The following is a 17,528-nucleotide window of genomic DNA, read 5'->3' on the forward strand; positions in this document are numbered from 1 at the left end:
GGAGCGGTTATCCATTAATGTCATCTCAGCTCACCTTGTTGCCACAGGGCTAAGGAGCCCTTTATACTTACATAATACCTCCTTTTACTCTAGAATTAATGAGGCTTAAGTTATATATTAAGTCTATTTATATTAAATTTGTCCTCTAAACACACAGACCTACAAGTGCATAGTTCTAAGGTCTTCAACTATAATAGTTCTCACTGAATTTGGACTTTTCCCCTCCCAGTCATATTTGCATGGTAATTTTGGTATGTTAGTATACTTAAAGACACATCACAGAATTCTCTTGGAACCAGAACATTAAATAATGAACTTGAGGTCTCTTTGTTTCACTATCTTCTTATTATGGAAGACATTCAGGTGTCATTTCATCTGAGCCTTAAGGGTTCATGTGATTTGTAAAGATCTTTGAGGCTCTTAAGACTCCATGATGGGTCAACCTGAAGTACAATATTTACTGCCTTTAATCAGAAAGCCAAACAACTTGAGACTTTTTAAGCTGTAAGACTAAAGGAAATGGGGCAGTAGAGGCAGTTTTAGAACCTCTGGAGGAGAAAATCCTCTAGAATATTCATCTTATTACATAATTTACACAAGTGAAGAATACCAGTGCAAGAAACTGGTAGAACAAAAATAAGTATTAATACTATTAGATCAACTGCAGATCAACTGATTCTCCTAGGTAAAGGAATTTATTACATTTATATATTATTCATGTTCAAGAACAATTTATTCATAATTTCTCCATGACTGAGAATTGCAGTTATATTCTGAGAAAGTTTCTAGTTGCGTGTTACTTGTTGGATTTCAAAGTTCTCCAAAGGGGCTTTGATACATTCCTATTTGGGTTTACCAGTCTACTTTTCTGTTTAAACACCACACAGGGATTCCACACTTCTCTTCTTGCCAGACAATCTTCTTTGAGCCGTGTGTAAATATGACTGGTCTTCTTAAGCTAACTGTTATCTTTCTGGCTTTGCTCATTTGCTGTCTAGCAGCCTCCCCATGTTAGCCTTGCCACATGGTCAGTCTTCTGTTTGGTAGGCTTTATAAATCCCAAAAGTTCTAATTCAGAGACAGCTCTAATAAATCGAGCACTGGAGGCTATAGCTAAGGAAATTCACCACGTTATTTCTGACCCAAAAAAGGGAGTTAAAATCTCAGTGTTAAAACGTTAGTTGGTAAGCTGAAGTACAGTTCAAATGCATTACTAAATTAAACTATAACTCTTATTGGAAAACATTAAGTATAATTAGACTCCACTGTCAGTAAGATACAAATGGAAAAGTGCTTACCACTTATCTAGTTCTTATCTTTCAAGGAGTATGGAAATTGGTTCCCTGCCAACTTCTTAAACTACGTCAATAACCTAAGAAACAGAGAATTCAAAAATGATGGTTCTGGGACATTTTTGGTGAACTCTGAAAAATGACCTTTATATAAGTTTTAGACCAAACAGTTTCAATTTGTCTCATTTTAAATTTGAAATAAGTATTAAGGAACAACTTATTCTGGTATGGTATGGTTCTATCTCTAGTGTAGATCTGGAGAAACTATAAAGTATTCTGTATGCTTACTTGGACGTTGTAGAATTGATTTTAAAAGGATACTGGATAACTTCATTCCTTTCTTCTGAGGTTACAGAATTTGCATCCATTTTTTCAGCAGCTGTCACAACTGTTGCAAAAGCCTTTTGAGAGACAGGACAGAAGAAGATAAAATCTGCTGTTGTCAAACATCTTTTATTTTTTTGCACTTAAAGGCTCTGTATTTTTAAGCCAAACACTGCTGCTGCTGGTAGCTGACACATTTTTAAAAATTGTACCAAATTTCAGGGTCTTAGAGCTACATTGATGATCACTTTAAATAAGTACACATTAAAAGAAAGTGGAATGTTCACAAATAATCTTATATTTCAGAGAACTAAGAAATGTGCAGAGAAAAAGAAGAAATAAAAGTTGAGAGGCTGAAAAAGTTGAAAAGCATGAGGCTGTCCTGTATCCTCTACTCCCAACCTCTATCACTCAGGAAAATGCCTATTTTTCTTGGAAGCAACCAATTACCATATATTTAAATAGTGACAAGACATACTTCAAATAGGACCTTTAACAAAGTTAACTTTTCATATTCTGAAGAGGGAAAGAATAATTATTAAAGAATAATAACAGTTGTCCTTTGCCTTGCCAAGTATTCCTTGTACTTTCTGACAATCTGTTATACAGTTATTCCAATATTTTCTTTTCTTTCATCCAATAAGGGAAATGCTAGTTAATAATATACTGTTTCATCTTGTGGGATAACAGAACTGACCTCAACTGTTTAGCTTTTGTTAAACATACTAAAATGTACTTATTTTGACCTGGCAAGGATACAGCATTATTAACAGAATTAGCTTGGTTGAGGCATGTGGGATCAGCGTTCTGGGGCTTGGGGAAACTGCTGAGCCATTAGGTGCCTTTTTGGAGAAACTTGCCAGGTGATTTATAATGCTTTCCAAACCAAAGACAGGCGACTGAGAAAATAAGAGATGACCTCCAAAGTACCAAAAGTATAAAAACAGCCCAAGAAAGGTGTCATGGTTGGTTAGACACACAGACAGCATGCTCCTTCCCCCGACCTACCTCCGACCAGTCCACAAGGTTGATTAGCCTGCTGCACTCCAGGTGCAGTTTATATGCTATGCAGATGTCTGGGGCAACATTTGGAATGCAACCTTCTTCACTTCTCAGTGCTTCATTCTAAAAATAACAGTAAACTAAGATAACTACCTTTCAGAAATCATGAGGAACAAAATCACAAATTAATTAACCTCCTAACCTGAAATTATTAAGCTAATAACTGAAGTCTTTGTTTTTCTTTATTTTGTGAGTTGTATTTATTCTCCAGTAGTTAACTGGTTGTTGGTCAAAATCTCCCTAGTGCCTAGTCACTGGATGGATATTGCCGGGATCAAAAAACAGGAATATTTTTCATTTTCATCATTAATTATTAATCTTTTTTTCATTTAAATCATACATTATTCATTACTGAGACTCTGATGCATTTCTGGTTTCCATAAATTTTATGGAATTGTAGATTTTCAATAAACTGCCACTTCCAACAATGCTAATTACCTGAATTCTAGCAATTACTATACTGTACTAGTAAATACCAACATACCACTACCAGGACTATAGATTGTCACTCAAAGAAGACTGTGTTGTCAGCATTGCAGATCCTATCCCCCGCAAAACCATCAGTGTTTTTTCAACCTATTTGAAATCGATGGTTCTTCTTAAGAAACAAAATCTCTTTCATATACACACATGAATTATATACTTCCCCAAACTTCTGAAATCACACCAGTTCTCTTCTGTGACTTGATACTAGCCAAAAAACAGATGGATTTTGTAGAGTTTCAATTCGTGGCTTACATAATAAAAATAATTGATATTCTGTGCCTTAAACATGAAATTATTCAATTACCCCACTACTGACATTACTGAAAACCATGATTTACATACACTTTCCTACTCAGCATTCTCTCACAATGCTTACTTAGCATGTTAGTTTGAGTGCCCTTTCAGACAGGAAACCAGTACATTAGAACTCTCTTCATAGGTTTTATGGAGTCACTTCTTAAGTATCCTCTATTGTAAGATTTCCAGGTGCTTGAGTTGATAACTTATTAACAAATTAGCAATTTAATATTAACTTAGCAAATTATCAACAAATTATTTTATGTGTGTCTATAAAAACTGACACTTTCAGCTTTTTGAAATGTTTAAAGTGATCATGTTATCTCTCATTGAACTCTTTTGTTTAAAGAACAACCTGGAACTGGCAGATATGTCTGGAGTTTAGGAGTTTTATTTCCAGCAGATTGCTGGCTGGCCTCTACATTCAGTTTTGGAGATACTCTCAGGGTAGATCTTTCTTTGGTTTAAAATCCAAGATGAAATTGCAAAGTTTTTCCTTTTTCCATCAGAAATAATCATTTGGATTTTTTAAAGTAATTTCACTGAGTCACAAGGTTTGACCAATTATCTGCTGTTACATCTGTAAGAAGCCTTTCCCTTATTTTCAAGAGTAGTAGCATTATACTCAAGTTACTCCTATGGCCTGGTTTTATTACATGAAAGAGAAGACAATCACACATGATCAAAAGCTGGTAGTGTTAGTTCACAGGCTTAGAAAAAAGCCCTCTAAAATCTAAACAGAGTTTTTAAAAATATCTCAAAAAGGTACAACCCTGAACTGCCTGCTCCCTGCTCATTAGAACAGCAAATTTACACTAAGTTACATAAAGCCTGGAATCTGAACTGAACTGTCAGAGAAATGTCCGCTTCTTACCTTGAGGTAGTAATAGGGGTTATTGAGTGCGGTGTGGAGGGCTATGCGAGGGGCGGCGTTCAGGTGCTGGCGAAGGGTGTGGGCAGAGCTGAAGTACAGCGTCTCGTGCAGAGGCTGGGTGTCTGGAGGCAGGAGGTACTCTCTGAAACCGTCAAAGTCAGGTATCAGCTTGTAGATGAGCACAGGTTCATTTTCAATATAATATTTTTGTTACTCTTCTGTGGAGGACTGAGCAATTTACTTAAAAAGCAAAATCAACAACAGCCAAAACAAAATAAGTATAAAATCTAGCGCTGCTGCTGCTAAGTCGCTTCAGTCGTGTCCGACTCTGTGCGACCCCATAGATGGAAGACCACCAGATTCCCCCGTCCCTGAGATTCTCCAGGCAAGAACACTGGAGTGGGTTGCCATTTCGTTCTCCAATGCATAAAAGTGAAAAGTGAAAGTGAATTCGCCCAGTTGTGTCTGACTCTTCCCGACCCCATGGACTGCAGCCCACCAGGCTCCTCCATCCATGGAATTTTCTAGGCAAGAGTACTGGAGTGGGGTGCCATTGCCTTCTCCAAAAATCCAGTGCAGCTGTCCTCAATTCCACCTCTTCCATGTAATATTGTTTAAAACTTCTACTCTCTGGAGTAAAGGAAACTATATCTTAGTTCTGATTCAAATCTCTAGGAACAAATGTATACAAATTACATTTTTGCTCAAAATCTTTAAGGTAGCATTTCTTAAAGTGTCAATGAATACTTTCTTAAATTATTTAGGAAACATGTCATATTTCTTACCACAGCAAACATTTAACTCTTGGCAGTGTTAAACACAGGCCTCAGACCTGGAATTAAGAGTTTAGGAAATCTTTTTGGATCATGGAGATATCTCTCATAGAAGAAAATATATGTGAAGTTTTTATGTGTTAGAATTCCTCTTTATAAGCAGAAAAGGCTAAAGTTTCACTTCAGAGTATTAAAAAAACAAATCATTTATCATTAAAATTTCAATTACTGAAAAAAATCACTAATTTGAGAATCTTCTGTCTTATTTGACTAAGTAATAAACCAATTTTAATGAAATCTGAATTTTTTTAAAAAAGCATTAAAAACTTCACTCTGAATATATAATAAGTCTGTCAGCTGGTCTCAGCCATGAAAGTACATGGTTCCTGGGTGGCCCAGTGGGTTGCAAATCAGAAAGGGGAAACTTTGGCATCCATAACCCAAAGGCAGAGTAGTAAGTCACAAACTCGATTAAAGCATTTAATTTACAATGCCTTCATAAAGATTCCTGGAGTTTAGCCAGTCCTGGGCCTGAAGTATTTTGGTCACATGACAGATTTGTATCAGCTCCTTTTCCCACCAGTGCAGGCAGAGCTAAGCAGCTTCTTCAGCCCATCCAGCAGGGAAATTACTCTTCTTTCCAGTGTTCTGGCTTTCTTCCCCCCGGAGAGGATAACACTGCCTAGAAAAATCCCACGACACTTGCTCCACCTGCGTGGTCTGGCTTTGAGGAAGAGAGGAAGCGGAGAGGGTCCGAACCATATACATATCATGCCCCACCAACTCCATCCTGCCCATCTCAAGTGCCCCAGACCCCCTGCTCCAAGATGCTGCTCCTTCTCAAGTCAACTGGATCAGGTGGTTTAGCTGTAGCCCTGGGAATGGTTTCTGCGATGCCAGCTGCCTACCTGGATGGCTGGCTACCCATTTGTAATTTCTGACCACAAACTTCCCATCTGAACCTCAGGCTGTCCCCAATCATCATACATGATGGTCATTAAAAGATCATCCTGGAGTCCCTACTCTGTAATAAGGACTGGAAATCTAGCAAGGCAACCAAATCAGGTCAGTTTCAGAAAAGAGACTGTCTCATATTTGTCCTTCTCTCCCTTTTCAAAATCCTCATATTTAATGTTTAGAGATTCAGGTAATTACCAAGGTCGATGAACTTTTTAGATGGGTATCTGAAGGACTTCCATCAGAGTCTAAATATTTGCCTGTATTTTGTTTCCACTGGACTATGTTAGTTGCACAACAGTGATAAAACATCACCATGTATTAGAATTCTTAATCCAAATACAAATATGGAGACTGGCACAGAAATCAGCAGTGAGTCTGGCACTGGAACTCTACATGACGCTCAGATCAGAGTCTACAAGCAAAAGAGGTGGTATGAAGGGAACTGGTATGACCACTTTAGTATCCACAAGGGTTACAAAGCTGAAGCTTGCATTCTGGTGAAAACAGTTAACTCAGTGGCAAGTTATTTTCATTTCTCAGTAGTTTGAGCAAAAGCTGCTCATGGTATCCTAGGAACTCTGCTTGCTTCTTGGAGTCTAAAGGTTGTTATTTATCTTTTAAGGACTCCTTTTCTCCAGAACTCCAAGCTCTGTTGTAAACCTCTGTGGTGTGAGCCTTGGGGACAGTTGGGGAAATGGAATGGGCCTTCTGTCAGATGTCAGCAGACTGCGGTTGTTTGACTTTGCACAGGTCACAACCTCTCTCTGGGCTTTAGCTGCCACATGACTTGGTCCTGTTTAGCTCTAACATGCTATGCAGTCCTATCCTCTTCCCTGCAGGGACACTCAATCTTGGGAAAGATAATAAATCCTGGTATGGAAATTTTTGTGATTTCACAACACAATGCAGTTCAATCATGGTCAGTTTTATTTCAGTAACTACTCAGAAAGGTGAAAAGTCAGACATATTAATTAGATCAAAGGTCATGAAAAGGGAGTGGCTGGTTGGTTGCAGAGGCTACAATTTGGGATCTGTGGGAATTCAGGAAAGAACATGACATTCGACCTACAAATTATGCCACATTACACTGTAAAATTAGTTTTAGCAACTATAATGGTCACAACTTGGGAAAAGAGAACTAGGCACGTGGGTCTAGAAACTATAAGCACAGGAAAGCCCGGTAGGGCAAGGTTAATTCTGTGAGTTCTCCAAGGTCATTTTTAGCCAGGAGGTCACTTTAGTGTTGCACTGTATCACTTTTATGTGACACATTTCTCTCACTTTAACCTTCCTTTTGTCACACTTGGTTGATCCTTTTGACTTCTGTCCTGACATTAGTAATTTCTCCCCAGTGACCAGGAACAATGACTGCTCCCACACAGTCCTGGAAAATGGAACTGTTCACTTACAAGAAGGACAGGTAATTTATCAGAAAACCACTCTTCATCTTCAATAGCTGAATTGCTTTTTTAGTACTTGATTCTATTCAGTACCCGGTCTGCTGCGAAGACTGAACTGCCATTAAAAAATAGCATAAGCAATGGTAAAGAATAGTCCTTTCCCTATTTTTAAACTATTTGATCATTTAATTTTTATGACTTCTCACTGGCTTTTGGGAAATTCAAACTCAGAATGATTTGAGTTTCTCAAGAAAGGGATCATCTTAAAATACAGGTAGGAGTGGTGTACTTCTAAATGGACTCTGAGTGCCTTTCTCAGCATACACTGGTGCTGACATGATCATGAGCTGCACTGATCTCCCTTAGAAACCCTTCACTCAGAATAAAATAGGGCATTACGGCTTGGCTGGGCTGGGTTGTCTGTTTTCTGGGCTTGGCCGAGATCCAGCATGCTCTGAGCAAAGACGCAGCAAGGATAAAGCACAATGAAAACACCTTGTTACTAGAAAGGGGAAAAATCCTTTTGTATTTCCAACCCCACTTCCCCTCTCCACCATCAGCATAATGATCAGGGTTAAATTTAAGCCTGCATTCTATTCAAGAGTGAACTAAGTCATCTGGTTAGCTGCTTTAATACAGATGGGAAAGGAATCAACATTACAAGTATAAGCTGCACATAGGGAGGTGAGAAGCATAAAGCCTACACCAGAAGAGTCCTGCGCTGAATGAAAACGACTATCACACCAGTGTCATTTGGGCAAAAAGCCTGATTTCTAGCTCTGAAGAGCAACAACAAACTCACCTCACCAGACTGTCAACGAAGCTCACAACTTGTTCTCTGAGGACTTCAAACTTGGTCTGCCTCTTACTGGTACTTCTTAACTCCTTCATTTCCAGTAAGGACTATGGAGGAAAGAACAGACCTTCTGTGGTGATTCGGAGACAGGAAGCCCCTCAGAGGGGGAGCTCTGTTGCTCAGGCAGAAGCAGTCAATGCCTTCCGTATGACAGGGTGTATAGAGACAGAACCAAATCAAGATGGGTTGTGTTTATCTGTCATCTTTAAGAACTGGGAAGAATCTCTCCTCCTAGGCGTATTGCTTCAAAAAAACATCAAGTGACTTTTCAAGGAATGAGGAGATGGGCAGTTTACTTCATTACTGTGTTATACGGCAGTGCACTAACTAGCCACAACTCTTCATTTAAGAAAAGGACTTCCAAGAAGAAGAAAAAATCCTTGCTCTTTGCCATATTAACAGGATGGACTCCAAGTGTTTTGTTTTGCTTAGATTGATGTTTTATTCTATGTGATCATAACTTGGTATCATGGTACAGAGAAGGTTCTTTATTTTGCCAACCAAGATCCTAAAGTGAGAACTATCTGAAAAAGGCTATATTGGACACACTGTATGGATCAATATACATTAAAAAATAAATAAATCAAGGAACATATATAAAATTGAGTTAGTCTCTTTGGAGTCTCAGTGTGACCAAACTGAAAATCAAATACATCAGATAAATAATCAGATTTCTTTTTGCAACCATGTTCTCATTTTCCGTTATTGATATTAATTAATTCTTTCTCCCTGAGGCTATCAGAACAAGTTCTATCTTTATTGGTTAGTAAGTTCCAGATTTCTACAAGGAGAATGAAGATAGCTATGGGATAAACAGGATGCTCAATTTATAAGTGAGTTACAAAGTCCGCTTTGTTCCTAGCTGTGATTTTAAAACTGAAAACAAAAACATCCGGGCAGAGCTAATCAAGAGCACACAGGAGCATCAGGGGATGTAGCTGGAAGGAAAAGAGAGTGATCTGACCTTCTGAAGATGATAGAGGTCTGTCTTCTGAAGCCCCTTTGACTGTGACTGAGAAGTATCTTCTTCCTCTTTGGTTTCTGCTTTTAATACAAAACCGATATACAGCAGCTTGGGTAAATCCACTCAAGAGAACAAACATTTCTACTACTTCAAGGGGAATAAAGTTTCATCCTTTTTCTTTTTATAATGTGGCAAGAGATCAAGGTTCCATCAGATAAATGATCTCTTCCAGAGACTGAAGGTCAATAAACATTACGTAAGTTATGCTACAGAGAGGTCTACTGAAAAAAGCAGCTACTGAATTTTAAACATGTGACCACAATGAAAATAAACTCCTCCAAACTGACAGGAAAATAATTTCCAAATGTTTGTATTATTATAAATAGCTTTTAAAAAAAGTAAAACTGTGTTCCTCTGACTATGCCATGATTGATGTAAACAATACAAACCAACACCCTGGCAAACTTAGCCTCAATCTTCTGATTCACTATATTGGACACAATGCTACTTACATCTAAAATGGGCAGTACGTAAAAGTTTTGAGATAATCTATGAAAACACAAAATGCAGCATGGTTCTTTAGCATAGGAAACAGAAAACTATATCTTATAAAAGGTGTAGTTGTGTTTCTAAAGATCATGAAACTCTGAAAGCCTCTTCCTGGTGCAGGGCAGGTTTTGGAATCTCACACTTTCAAGGCTTATTTGGCCAAACCTAAGATGCAGCTGGAGAATCTGCTTTGTTCTCAAAGAATAAATTTCTTTTTTAGCTAGTGATAATTCCTGGTTCAAGAAAGACATGATTTAAAGTTAAAACACCTAATAAACTCTTTATCTGATTTCAATAACATGTTGCAGAGCCTTAAAAATAAATCTCATGACACTCTCACCTACCAAACCCTCCAAATGTAATTTTAAACCTAAACTGTAATACGTAATAACTGTCAAGGAACCAGAGATAGAATATAGTCAAATATTACTACTGGTCCAGTATGGGAGGGGAGGGTTAATTTCACTTTATTATTGACAACATGGCGCTTTTGAAAACAGAGAAGCACATTTATTCAAGACACTGGTTTTGCTTCAACTTATAAAATTCTTCTGAAGAAGACTGTTTTCTTAATTACCAACCTTCCCATTTCTAAAAGCCACATTCCTTTATTTAGTATTAGCACATCACAAGATTTGTTCACTAGCTTATGTTACATAAATTCTAATTAAAATGATTATATCTGCAATTTCATTTCACAAAAATCCAAGTCCAATTTTGTAAAAGATTGAAATTTAGCTAATTTATCTTATATTCTTCTAAGTCTTCTGCCCTATTTATATGCTTAAGGGTGGTCCCTCACTGTCGTAGTGACCATAATTAGGTGGTGACTGAATCGGAGAGAAAAAAATAATGAGATGGTTGTTAAGAAATACGTGAGCTCTAGGCTGAATGCTATCCTGGGTGAGATCTCAATTCAGAGGCTTCTCTTCCTGGGCTTTAGTTTCTGTTGCAGCTGGACTCAATAATCTCTGTGATACCAGTTTTTAGTCCTTTACAATGTTTATGATTTGAAACTGGTTCAGCTCAGACTGTTGTGCAAATGCAGTATAGAGCAAAGCCTGAGCATGACCTGAAGAGAGTCCCTGTACTGTGGGGTGGCCGTCCAGTCAAGCAGACTGGCTCTTTCATCTCCCACTGGCTTCAGCAAAAGCAGTTTCCTAAATCCAAAGGATTTCAAGACAAAGGAACACTTGCCAAACACAGGAAAAATTGACAGAGACATTCCACGTGAAATGTTTTCACCATGCCATGTCCAATCTATGTGCTTATACGCACCAGATTGTTTCTTTTCCCAAGGCTCCACTAAAATTTCCTAAATAGGGGAAAATAAGAAGGGCATAGTCATTTTGTTTTACCAAAGGAGTACCATACTTTGGTGCTAGAATTGAAGCAAAAGAGCCCACGAAAAATTAAACGTCAGTATCAACTCATGGAGCCCCCTTAGAACAAAGAAGTCCTGGCGCATCAGAGCACAAGACACGCTGCCTGCACACAAGCAGGCGCTCCAGCATTCAGCAAACATACCAATTCCTGTGCAGATCATGCAAGATAAAGCAAACTGTGCCCTCCAACACTGAGGAATGCCAGGCTGCTGCAATTCACTGAGGACTGAGAGATCCAAGCTTTGTAAATCTGATTAAAGCAAACCTCAAGCATATTTTGGTAATCAGCATACCAATGAGCCTCACTGCTGGGAAAGCAGTTCACAGCTATTAATTTTCAGGCCTACAAATAATTTATGCACTGTTTTTGAAATCTATAAAGAACTGGTGAAATGCTTAAGAAACAACATCTAAAAGGAGTTCTTAATTATGATGCCCTTCTACTCCCTCTAATCTTTTTTATTTCTTTTTGCTGCCTTTTTTTTTTAAAGGTAAGTGCTCCAAACAGTCCATCTGCAGAAAGTAATATTTTTTCTTGCCCATTTGACAGTTTTCATTGTTTTAACCAAAGCTGGAAGAGAACCATTTGGCCTAGTTGTGATTGTCCAAGATGTGCTATTCTGAGGCTTGGTATACTGATTGATCAAAAACTCATTATCTCTTCATCTTTCAGTGCATCAAAACACGGGGTTTTCCATGTTATTCTAGTCAAATGACTGTCATAGCCAGTAGAATTGGCAAGATATTATATTCTCACCATCAAGGCTCTGAAACTGGGCCAGGAACTCCTCTATTTTCTTTGCTGTGTTGCCAAGCTCCTTTGCAGAAGAGGACTGAAAAACCTTGAAACAGTTCTGAAGCATGGCCATCAGTTCATCCTTTGCCAACAACCTAGAACAGAATCAGTGACAAGAGATGTAATATAACTGGAAAATCAATATACTTAAAAAACAGTGCTTACATATTAAATGTTTCTGCTCAGAAGAAGACAGTGTAAAATCCTTTATTTGTAGCTACCAACTATTTTTGGAGAGATTTTCCTCAAGGGATGTGATATTCAGAAGTACTGAAAAGTACTCAGAAGAGTTCTCAACTTGAAAAGTTGAAGCTCAACTTGGAAAGTTTACGAAGAAAGATCTGGGTCTGTAGCCTGGCTCTGGCACTTGCTATTATGTAATAAAGAACATGTTACTAAACATCTTTGATCCTTGGCTTCCTTGTCTCTAAAGTGGAAACAGGAACTCACAGATTTCACAAGTGAGATGGAGCCTTAAGGACTCAATGAGAAGATGCAGCTGAAGACTAGCACAGTGCTTATTTATCACACAGCAGGCACTGGAAGTTAGTTTTCCTTTCCTTCATATCTAAATGTAAATTAAGAGACAAGAAACATCCACTGAGGATATAACAACACATGCTAAATGAAAGCTCATTTGAAATGACCAAAAAGTGTATCAATGATTTCCCTATTATCAATTTGGCTAGGTTTTATGTCTTCTATGAGCTTTATTAACACCAATCAGTAAATCTGCTGAACTTTAAACTGGTAGGCAACTGCGTTTATTCTATAGCATAGGCAGAATGATCGCACAACTCCTTCAAGGTCACAGAGAAAAATCTTTGTTAGAAATAGAGAAGGGGACTTTCCTGGTGGTATCGTGGGTAAGAATTCGCCTGCCAATTCAGGGGACACAGGTTCGATCCCCGGCCTGGAAAGACTGCACATGCCATGGAGCAACTAAAGCCTGTGTTCCTGGGTCTACCCTCCAGGGCCCACTAGCTGCAACTACTGAACTCCGTGTGCCTTAGAGCCTGGGCACCACAACAAAGAGAAGCCGCCACTTGCTTCAACTAGAAAGCCCATGCATAGCAACGAAGACCCAGCACAACCAAAAAAATTAAATAAAATGAAAGAAAATTTTAAAGGAAACAGAGAATAAACACATATTCTAAAAGTAAGATCCTGTTTTCAGGGTCATTACTTAGAGGATCTCTCCCCTAAGATCACAGTAACAGGACAGTGATTACCAGTTCTTAAATTAATCAGGAAAAAACAACCAAATTCAGAATCTGAATGATTCTGTAAAAACTATCTTATGTTTGAAATTTTCAAGGTAAAAAATTAATTTTTCAAAATAAAAATTTAATAGTATTAAGTTAGAGAAAAATAAAGCTAAGTAGACTATGATTACCTAGAAATTAAGCTGATTACTTCAACTAGAATTTAAACCCAAACCAGAAAAACAAAGCCCCACCACAAAGACTCTAAAACAAAAACAAATGAAGAAAATAACCAATAAATGTAGAAACTGAGAGGGGTGGACAAAAAGTAAACTTTTTCCTCATTTTAAGAAAAAATCTCTTCCTCATTCTACAGCAATGAAATAATTACCCAAAGTGTAATCTTTATCTCTGAATGAAAGGCAGTTAACAGGTTAAAGAAAACCAAGCCAACACATTAAAATCTTGATTACATTTGAGATTATTAAAAACTTCTGGCTTCCTATTGCCCAGACAGAGTCAAACTATGACGAGAAGAGAGTTAACTCAAAGTCAGACACACCTGAACAACCTGTCATCCCCGACCTTTAGCCCCACTCAGACGGATGAGAGACTCAGGCGAGAGCTGCATTGCCAGGCTCCAAGTAATCACAGGCACTGGCTTGCTGGCAGGGCTGAGGAAATGCTGGTGGAACCCACACCAGCAGCCCCTGAGGACTAACCAGCTTCTCAGGCCACAGGCAGCCACACCTCTTACCCCTGGGCAGCTTACAAAACTGAATATTGATGAGAGTGAACCCTATTATTCATCTTCAGGATGCAGGGAAAATGGCACTGTGTCATATAATTTTGAAATCAAACTTTACTAGCCATAATTTTTAATATGACATTTGATTGGAAAGGGTGGCTCTTTCATCTCAGGTATAGAAGACTTCTAGAGATTTGGATACTTATTCCTCTTTTTATTATTAGCCAAAGACTATGTTCCTATTGTTTCCAGAATAAGAAATGACCTTACACTTTCTTAAGTACTTCCAGGTTTAATAAAAAATAAGACCTGAAGTAACACTGATTAGAGCTAGCAATGTGATCAATCCAATAAAATTATTAATTAAAAATTTTCAGTTCAGCTATTTACATAAAACGAACGAACAAAGATACTTGCTATCATCGCTACTCTTCAACATCGTTCTAGAATCTATTCTATAACGAATTAAGAAAAAAGAAGCAAGTGGTACAAATATAAGCAAGGAAGATGAAATTTATTATTTGCATATAATATGACTGTAGGGTTAGAAAGTCTAAGAAAGCTACAAAAGTATTAACGCATATAAAAAGGTGTCTGGATATAAGATAAATACATATATGTGTGTATATGTACACACACATTAATATCTTACAGGTGAAAGTGAAAATCCCTCAGTCATGTCTGAATCTTTGCGACCTCATGGACTATCCAGTCCATGGAATTCTCCAGGCCCGAATACTAGAGTGGATAGCAGTTCCCTTCTCCAGGGGATCTTCCCAACCCAGGGATCGAACCCAGGTCTCCCGCATTGCAGGCAGATTCTTTACCAGCTGAGCCACAAGGGAAGCCTAACTATGGAAAAAAAGAGCATGTTCAAAATGGCAACAAAAACTATAGAGTGTTATAACAAATGTGTAAGACAGCAAAATATTAAAATCCTGAACAGACATTTCCAGTTCTAACCTTCAATACTGTAAATAAATTCATTCCAAATTAATCCATATCTCAACACTTTCTGAAACAAAATTCCAGTGGGCATATTTTAAAAGCCTAAAGAAACAGTCTAAAATTTATCTAGAAAAAAAATTCATGTTTCTAAAACTAAGGAACAATGTTTGTATACTTGGATATGTGTAGTGGGGCTACTAATATATCAAAAAGGATACATTACAGTGATTAAAGTCAGATGGTACTTTGTACAGAAACAGACCAACAGAATGAAATAAGGGTCTAGAAAGAGAGGTATATATGAGAATTCGGTACATGACATAATGGTAGCACTTCAAATCAGTGGGGAAGAGATGGGAGTATTAGAAATAACTAGCTTGAAAAAAATTGACCACTACCTCAGCATTTTTCAGAAAGAATAAAAATGTGAATGCGGTGTGAGAAGTGGGGAAAGAACTATTCCATCAATCATGAAATACTAGAAGAAAAAAGAAAGCTTTTTAAGTCTGATAATATCCAGCAACAGCAAAGGCGTGGGGAAACAAACACTGATACACTGTTGGGGCAAGTGTACTTTAATACAATTGTGTTTATATTTTGGACTCAAAAATTCTATATGTGTACTTTGTGAAAATAATTATACTAATGTGCAAACACAAACTCACCCTCAGTGATAACTGTAACAACAGATAATTATAAACAACCTAAACATATTTCAAACAAGGGACTAATAAAATCAAGTGCTACACTTTCAAAACAAGGGATACTTTATAGCAGTGATAAACAATGAAGTAATGCAAGTGACGACAGCTAATATTTCTGAGCACACAATATACCAGGCATCATTTGATCTCCACAACACTGCATGATAAAGATACTATTATTATTATCATGTTAAGAAACAAAAAAACAGAAGCACAGAAAACTTAGGCAATTTGTCCAGAGTCTGGTAACTGGCAAGCTGGGCTCTGAACCCAGTCTGGCTTGGCATCTATGCTTTTACCAACGACATTATAGAAGCACCTTAAGTAGAATACTAGATGCAAAACAAGTAACTACAACGATAAAAACCAACCAGACAAATCCAAAAAACAACAACAAAAAAATCCAAGCTGTGGAACACTGTATATAGTACAACTTAACATGTTTGTACCAGGAAAAATCTCAAAGTACAAATTGCCACCAGCAAGTGACTGGCTTTTAGAGTTATGTAACATAAGTATTAATGTCAGAAAAGTAGCATTATGTTCTCATTTAAATTACTTGCCACACAAGCGGAAGGCAAGAACAAGAAGCAGAAGATGAAATCAGAGAGAGGGAAAGGAAGGCTAGATCACACAGAGTCACTGTATAGATTGTGATTTTACTGAGTGAAAATGGGAGTTTTGAGCAAAGGAGGGACATGATTTGACTATATTTCATCTCATGTCATCTCATTTCGTTTTCTGGCCACACCATGCCACCTGCAGGATCTTAGTTCCCTGACCAGGGATTGAACCCAGGCCCTGACACTGTAAGTACAGAATCCTAACTCCTGGACTGCCAGGGAATGTCCTTATCTGGCATATTTTAAAAGGATTATTCCGACTTCTATTTTGAGACAAGCCTGGAAGGGAGCATGCATTGAAGCAAGGAAGTCAGTTAGGAGGTGATGGCAATAATCCAAATGAGAGAGGGCAGTGACTTGGACAATGGTGGTACCAATGGGAAAGGTCTTAAGAAGAGGTTTGGTTCTTGAAATATTTTGAAGGCAGATTGCAAGTTTTCAGCTTTGAACAACTGGAAGGATAGAAAGAATGCGGGAAGATTCTAGGTTTCTGGGGAAAATCAGGCATTCAGTTCTAACCATGCCAATTGTAAGATATATACAGATATCCAAGTGGAGATGTAAACAGGTAGATGGACCTAAGAGTCTGACACTCAGGAGAAAAGTGTGGGCTTTTGATTAAGCCCTGAGGGACTGCAATGTTAGGGAGAAGAGAAATCACCAAAGAGGACTGAGGGGGAGGAGCATGCACTGAAGTATGAGGAACACCAGAAGAATCTAGGCCCTAGAAAGTCATTAATGAGGAGTGGTGAACTGTGTTAGATGCTGACAATAGGTTAACGCAAATGAAGACAGAATTGACCACGAGACTTAGAAACATGAGGGTCACTGGGGACCCTGACCGAAAGCGTGCGGAAACTAAATCAGCTACGGAGAGACTGAAGGGAACCTGGAGGCAGTGTGAGACACTTCAAACTGTTGTGAATTCCACCTACATTTGAAACAGAGTAAAACTGAGAAGAAAATACTGTTGTCCTTACTGTACTGTGGGGGATGGGTTCCACAAAAATCTGAGGATGCTGGAATCCTTTATATTATATGGTACAGTATTTGCATATCTCCTACACATATCCTCCTAGATACTTTAAATTATCTCTAGATTACTTATAGAATCTAATACAATGTAAATGCTATGCACATAGTTGCAAATACAATATGAATACAAAGTAAATAGCTGCCAGTGCACAGTAAACTCACATGCATTTTCCCCCCTGCTTTTTGGAACTTTTTAGAATTTTAAAAAATATTTTCAACCTGTGGCTGCTTGAATCCATGGATGTGG

General features: G+C 38.0%; 1 protein-coding gene across 2 annotated transcripts in view; it reads right to left on the bottom strand.

Moving 5' to 3' along the window:
- Positions 1-801: 801 nt before the first annotated feature.
- ORC3 (origin recognition complex subunit 3) overlaps positions 802-17,528 on the bottom strand; it is a 70,572-nt gene continuing 53,845 nt past the window's right edge. Inside the window, exons 14-20 of one of the 2 annotated variants that reach the window (XM_052645846.1) lie at positions 11,980-12,113; positions 9,289-9,365; positions 8,271-8,371; positions 4,336-4,477; positions 2,625-2,741; positions 1,614-1,693; positions 802-1,100 (exon numbers count right to left, since the gene is read on the bottom strand). In XM_052645846.1, the coding sequence (XP_052501806.1) occupies positions 995-1,100; positions 1,614-1,693; positions 2,625-2,741; positions 4,336-4,477; positions 8,271-8,371; positions 9,289-9,365; positions 11,980-12,113 (757 nt within the window). In that variant the 3' untranslated portion in view covers positions 802-994. Of the gene's footprint in view, positions 1,101-1,613; positions 1,694-2,624; positions 2,742-4,335; positions 4,478-8,270; positions 8,372-9,288; positions 9,369-11,979; positions 12,114-17,528 lie in introns of both variants that reach the window. The other variant, XM_052645845.1, reaches the window with a different exon arrangement.

Source organism: Budorcas taxicolor, chromosome 9 (genome assembly GCF_023091745.1).
Source record: "Budorcas taxicolor isolate Tak-1 chromosome 9, Takin1.1, whole genome shotgun sequence".
NCBI classification, from domain to species: Eukaryota; Metazoa; Chordata; class Mammalia; order Artiodactyla; family Bovidae; genus Budorcas; species Budorcas taxicolor.